The sequence below is a fragment of the Cynara cardunculus genome, assembly GCF_001531365.2.
Source record: "Cynara cardunculus var. scolymus isolate 2C chromosome LG 16, CcrdV1, whole genome shotgun sequence".
NCBI classification, from domain to species: Eukaryota; Viridiplantae; Streptophyta; class Magnoliopsida; order Asterales; family Asteraceae; genus Cynara; species Cynara cardunculus.
The window spans coordinates 17848963-17856203 of NC_037543.1; the positions used below are offsets into that span (position 1 = coordinate 17848963).

The 7241-nt window shown below is 34.4% G+C and overlaps 1 protein-coding gene across 1 annotated transcript; it reads left to right on the top strand.

The window, feature by feature from the left end:
- The first annotated feature begins 1673 nt into the window (after positions 1-1673).
- On the top strand, positions 1674-3758 carry LOC112529714. Its single transcript, XM_025141083.1, has 3 exons — positions 1674-2580; positions 2665-2854; positions 2929-3758. Exons 1-3 carry the CDS (start codon positions 2167-2169, stop codon positions 3582-3584), a joined length of 1260 nt encoding a protein of 419 aa, XP_024996851.1. The 5' UTR covers positions 1674-2166; the 3' UTR covers positions 3585-3758.
- Positions 3759-7241: the final 3483 nt, after the last annotated feature.

The window sequence follows — 7241 nt, forward strand, 5'->3', positions numbered from 1 at the left end:
AAACTTTATCCAAAAAAAAAAACTTGTGCATAAAATTAATGTTGCAATTACAATTAATTATGATAATTAATTACATGATTAAATTTGGTTAGCTATGTTATGCAAGTTGAAAAGGCACTTAGGTTTTATTTCAATTTTCATGCTGGTTACTGAATTTAAATAAATATTTGTAAATGTTTAGAGTTTAGCTTAGCGTATTGTGGACTCATGGTTTATGTAACACATATCATAGATTTTCAAGTTATATAAAACAGTAAAATATCACATTGTAAACCACAAGAGTGGTGTCTGATTGGTTTGAGCTTGGCTCCAAAGGTCAAAAGTATCAGGAGGTCATAAGTTCAAATCCAAGAAGGAATAAAGGTCATCTTGTGCCCACGAAGGTTCAAATGCGGTGACTCCGGGCTATCTGCAAAGTAGGTGGTCGCCTTGAGATTAGTCGGCTCACATAGCGGGTTGGATATCCAAGATAATCTAAAAAAAATATCACATTGTATCATAACAATTAGAAAAATGGGTATGAGGAAATGATTCAAATTCAAGAAAAAAAGAGTCGAATTGGAAGTTAGACATTGAGTCTTCTGGGATGACTTTTAGTTCCCTTGGTTCAAGTAGTGTACGTAATAAAGAAATAAGATGACCTTTGAGGTAAGGATTGAGGGGGGTGTATATATATCATCGTTGTGTGCATGCACGCAAATCATATCGATTCTAATAATCAACCTCAATTAATCAATGTGTCAAGTATCAATCGTAGCATCAATCACCGAATACAGAGGTATGCCTTGTGATACACTTACTAGTTCATACATCATCCATCATTTAACCCAGTACATAAACATGTAGTAGCCATATACTGAAGCAGTTTCCTAGACATCAGTGTTGGTGTCCCAACATACGTATGACATTTCATGCATAACATCTCAAAAGTTCACATGTTCACTCGCAACCAAACATTTCATGTATTCTAGTTGATAACGAATTATTTAACCAATGGTAGAATGATCCAAACAAATCTCGTCATTTGTACGTTTATGATCAATTTGTGTGGTGTTAACGTCCTCTAAAAAGGTATTTGGCGCTTAAATACCTTCTTCAATCAACATCAGTGAAACCATGATCCTCGATGACATCTCTTAAGGTCTATTAGCAACTTGGATGCAGAACTGTAAAAACGATTGTCGAACTAAAATACACCCCATAAACATGTAATTTCAGACGGAAATTTCGTAACTCGTACCTCACTTCCAATTGCAGTTATGCTTTCATAAAACTTTTCATGTGTGTGTTTTTGTGTGTGTTGGGGTTGGGAGAGGAAGGGAGGGGTAATTAAAGTAAAAGCTTTGGAATGAAGGGGGGAAAATGACATTTTATTGTAACCTGAAGGTCTATTATGTAATTTGGAGAAATGTAATTATGCTTTCAATCTGCCAGTAAAAACAATCCAAGTGTCTACTGACATCAAGACCCACATAGCCACATAGGTGAAATACCCACATAGCACGTGACCCACTCTCAAATTATTGGATAATCCAGACCACATCAGCATCCATCTGTCTTATTATCCACGTAAGCACACCTCTCTAATCCACCAATCCTGTATAAAAACCTCTCAACTGACTCCATAAATTTCACTCACCCCCAATTCCCAAATACAAAAACAACCAAACCTTTTCACCACCATCATCGCCGGCAACCACAGCCTCGCCGGAAAATGAATATTCCGGCAATCGAGTTCTGCTCCTCCGAACGCCTTCCGAATGCAAGAGTTCCTGTTCATCGCCGTCACATTCTCCATGAAAAACACTAGAACAAGTTTTATCTGTCACATTTTCAGAAGTTATCCGTTTCTTATCGCTCTAACCGAGGGGAAAGGTATCAATTTTGCTTCCTTCAAACTGATTTTCTGATCCGGCGATGTCAACACGTAACGTAGTACTTACTCTGATGCATTGATTGCGGTGTACTTTCTCCATCGATCATGAATAATTTCTGTAAAAAAAGTGAGGGTTTCCTGTAGGCATTTAGTGAATTTTTTTTGTACGAAGGAGCCAGTTTTGATTTTAATTCGTCAACAGTTCGTAACAGCCCTCTCTCCCTCTCTTCTGAGAAGAGGAGGAACTAAGTATAATTAAGGTAGATTAATTTATAGTTTAGTAAATAGCTATGCATTTCCAGATGAAGATTCAACCGATCGACAATCAGACTTATGAAGAGTCGGTTAACTGCGAATCCCCGGCGACGGTGACGGTAAAGCCGGTGTTGAAGTCTCGGCTGAAGAGGCTTTTCGATCGGCAATTCCCTAGTGTTCTAAAGAATAATTCGGAGAAATCAAACGGAGCCGGTGAAGTCAAAGATGGAGAATTCGAGCCGAGCTCTGTCTGTTTGGCTAAAATGGTTCAGAATTTCATCGAAGACACCGTTCCTGAGAAGCCGAAATGCGGCCGAAATCGTTGCAATTGTTTCAACGGAAACATCAACGACATTTCCGATGACGAATTCGATCTCTCTGCTGCTGGATTTTTTGGCGATTCTACTAATCCTAACTCCTGGTCCGGAGATTCTTTCGAAACTCTCAAGGTAAACTGCTGTTCGAAATATGCACCACACCGTATGTTTATGCAAGGTTCCATTAAATTAAAGAAAAATTGTGTGATTGTGTAGAGCTTGACGCCCTGCGCGAATGTTAGCCAGAGAAATCTCTTAGCAGACACATCTAATATTGTTGAGAAGAACAAAGCTTGCAAGCGGAAAGACGAATTGAGGAAAATTGTTGCCGAAGCATTACTCTTAATCGGCTACGATGCTTCAATTTGTAAATCGCGTTGGGAAAAATCCTCTTCCTATCCTGCCGGTACTCATCTCTCTCAATCTGTTTATTCGTTTGGTTTTAGTTTGTAATTGTACTTATGGAGGTTTCCTTCACAGGTGAATACGAATACCTAGATGTCATCGTTGAAGGCGGAGATAGGGTGTTGATTGATATAGATTTTAGATCGGAGTTCGAGATAGCTCGGCCGACCGGAAATTACAAAGCAATCCTTCAATCACTGCCGTACATCTTTGTCGGCGAAGCCGATCGTCTGCAACAGATTCTGTCAATTGTATCTGAGGCGGCGAAACTGAGCTTGAAGAAGAAAGGAATGCACATTCCTCCATGGAGGAAATTCGAGTATATGAGATCCAAATGGCTGTCGGCACACATCAGGACGCCGCCATCCCCGTCGCCGTCGCTGCTCCTTCCACCGCCACCAACTCCACCGCCAACACCGAACGCCAACGCCTCACCCAAACAGATATTTTCCAGCGAATACAAAAAGTCGTCATCCGTTTCTACACCGGAGTTCGCGTCGGAGTGCGGAATTTTTGAGCTGATTTTTGGAGAGGAAAAGACGCCGTCGCAGTCGACGGAGACAAGTCAACTATCTTCACCCGGTGTTTTGCCATCGAGAAAATCCGATGACGGTTTTGACTCGTCGGCGGCGAGGATATGGCAACCGCCGGCGATAAAACCGAGGAATGTGGAGAAAGGAAGTAAATTAGTGGTCACCGGATTAGCTTCTCTTTTCAAAGAGAAAGCATGAAGGAATAAACAAATTTTGGAATTATTTTTTTTTTCTTTTCCTTTTCCCCCTTTACTCGGTTCCCCGAGTTAAAAAAAAAAGAAAAAAGAAAAATTATATGTAAAAAAGAATGCAGATATTATAAGGAAATCCTTTCTCATCCTACTTCATAAATTTAATTATAATTTTGTTGGCAACTATAAATTAATACCATTATGTGTATATATAAATTATGTAAAATTGTTTAGTAAATATATATATATATATATATATATGGAAAGAGAGAGAGAAAAGTTCGTTTGAGAAGTCTAAATATTTGAGAAGTGATTCTATTCTTTCATTTGGTCAACATTTGCAGTTTTGACCGGATAATTCCTTGTATGAATATGTGACGGAAGGTAGTTTTGTAACTTTTATAAATAGACGACAAACGAGTTCATATGTGAACCCATGTGATTAACGTAAAAATTATCATATGTGAACTCATGTGATTCACATAAAAACTATCATATGTGAACTCGTTAATTAGTTCACATGTGATTCATATATAAACTATTCATTTATATATGAATCTGTTAATTAGATCACATTTGAACTATTTAACTGAATCATATATGAAAGAGCATGTTCATATGTGAATTACAATGGTTCATATGTAAATCGGTTAATTAGTTCATATGTAAATTATACGGGTTAATATATGAACATATAGTTCATCTATGAATCACATAGGTTCACACATGAACCCATTTGCCGTCTATTTGCAAAAGTTACGAAACTACCTCCTTTATTTTTCGCATAGCCACAATTTTTTACCAGTCAAAGCCGTAATTCTTGGCCAATCAAATTCGATCTTGACCGTATGAAGAGTTACGATCACTTCTTTACTTCTCAAATAAATAACCATTGGATCAGCTAATCTAACAATTCATGAGACTGTATGGGTCTTCCATTTTTTGTGAATTTTTCCCCTCAACTTCACTTTATATATATACAAACATTTTTTTCTATTACTCAATGAGTTAATGATAACAAACAATTTAAATTAGGTTTTATATTAAAAACTAACAAATAAAAAAATTAAAAAGGTAAAAAAATCATGTTAAAAAACTGTACATTAAACATGGTGTGTCACAAGTTTAACGTGACGTAAGACACAAGTCTTGAAAAACAACACATCATGCCGATTATTACAGCGAGCCTTTTAAAATAATGTTTATAACTATCAAATATATGATATATACATAAAATAATGTTTAATGGTTCTAAAACCCTCTAAATGATTTTGTATATTGGGTCTCTCTTAACCATTAAGCACCCTAATTTTATTGTAAACAATTATATTTTATTTTACACTATATCATGAGAGCCTCTTAATCATTCAGACCATTTAATCATTCTGCACCAAACCATTCAGCAATTGTCAAACAACCTTTTATATGAAACTTGTTTTTAAGGACATCAATGTGAGGCGGTATTATTGTTGAATTACTCACTGGTTGAGGCTAGCGGGAGGTTTGGGAATAAACCGCGGACCTAGGTTTGGGAATAAACCGCGGACCTGTCTTGTATTTGAGTAAAGTCACATCGCCCATTTGTTAACTGAACCACATGTGAAAGGGTATTTTTTCAATCAAACTGATATAAAATTTGGTGCAAACAGTAATTTTATACCAACTAATTATATAACTTTTAAAATCAAATCAAATATTTCTAATTTATCAAGATTTCAATTATACCACTTGTATATTAAGTAGTTGTTTTATAAATTTAAGGGCAAATTGTATGAAAAAGTAACGTACTTTAACTTGATTCCTATTTTGGGTAACGTACTTTCAAAATTTTCATTTTGGTACCTAAGATGTAAAGTTTTAAACACTTAAGTACCCGGGTAACCCATTGAAGACTAATTTTAGACTAAAAAGAAGACTAATTTTAGATTTAAAAAAATCCATGTCACTGACCAGGTCAGTTGGATACCACATCACTCGACAGATCAGCATGATAATCGGTTAATACTTCAACCAGTTACCCGAGTACTTAAATGTTTAAAATTTTACATCTTAGGTACCAAAATAGAAGTTCTAAAAGTACGTTACCCAAAATAGAAATCAAGTTAAAGTACATTACCTTTTCATGCAATTTGCCCTAAATTTAACTATAAGTTTTTCTTCTTGCAAATAACTTTATAAATTATAATATTATAAGTTGTAACAAAATAAATTATTCATATATTTGTAAATAATTAATTAAACTAATTATCATTATTTAAAAAAGTTACATAATGAAATACATTTAGGGGCCGTTTATCAATGTATATCCGGATAAGTGCTTACCGGCAAAATTCAACACTATCAATTACTTACCGGATAAGATTTTATTCCACCAAAATGGTATTGTATGCAACAATTTATCCGGTAAGTGCTAACCATGATAAGAGTTCTCGTCATCACCTACCGGATAAGATTTTTGGTCCTTGTCATATCAATTCGGTAAGGTAATGTAACTTGGTAAACGTTTATCCGAATAAGCGTTTGGTAAACAACCCCTTAAATAAACAAAAAGCTTACATTTAAGCATTTGAATAGTTTTCTACAGATGATCGATTAATGCATTTCATAGATCAACATGAACTTATTTATCCCTTGTTTGTTTATATCGTGCATGAAATTATTGGAATCGACCATTATCATTCATCGCTATTTAATTTTGATCTCTATTGGCTTAACTTCTCTTTAAAGTTTGGTCCATCGAGCTCATGTTCATCTGCAATTAATGCGTGTATGTATTACGTCATGTAGTGATTATATGTTTCGAAAACAAGAGAGGTCCCTTAATAATTGCGAAGCATGATTGAAGAACTCTGAAAGCGTGTTCAATGTCTTTTCGACATGCGTCTTGTTGTATAGCGGAATATTTTCTTGTTATGTATCGTTTATTTCATCGTGTTGTAGTATATGTATACGGTCGTGTATTTTAATTTAAATATGTTATTATGTTTTTAAATAAGCCTGAAACATAAAAATAAAATTTATAATATATCATAAATTAATATAAAAATAAAATTTATAATATATCATAAAAACAAACCAGTTGTTTTTGTGAGACATGTGAGACCACATTTACACTTGAAACGTCACAGCAAAATGATGTGAAGGTAAACTACACAGTGTTTCTATTGTGAAGGTTCGACTTCTTTTTTACCTTCACAATATTTTTCTGTAAAGTTTCAAGTATAAAAAAGTTGTTTCATGTGTCTCACATGAACCCAACTATATATATATATATATATATATATATATTATTACAAAACCTAGTATTAATATATATTCACAGAGAGCTACTTTATTACCTCCAAATATAAAGACCAACATTTTTACCTCCATGGCTCTATTTATTTAGTGTTTAAGTATTGAGTTGGATATGACACCACCTCATGTTTTACGTTTTTAGTGTTGGGTTAGATTTGGCCTAATGTGAGAGGCTAATGGCACCCCTATGTATTACTAATGGCACCCCTATGTTAGGTTTAATTATGATTGTTTTTTGTCTTTTTGTTATTATTATCTTTTGTTTTATTATTATTTAAAAAAATTAATTAATATATATTATTCATTTTATTTTCTGTTTATTTATTTATTTATATTATATTTTAATTAATATAAATTATTAGTAAAT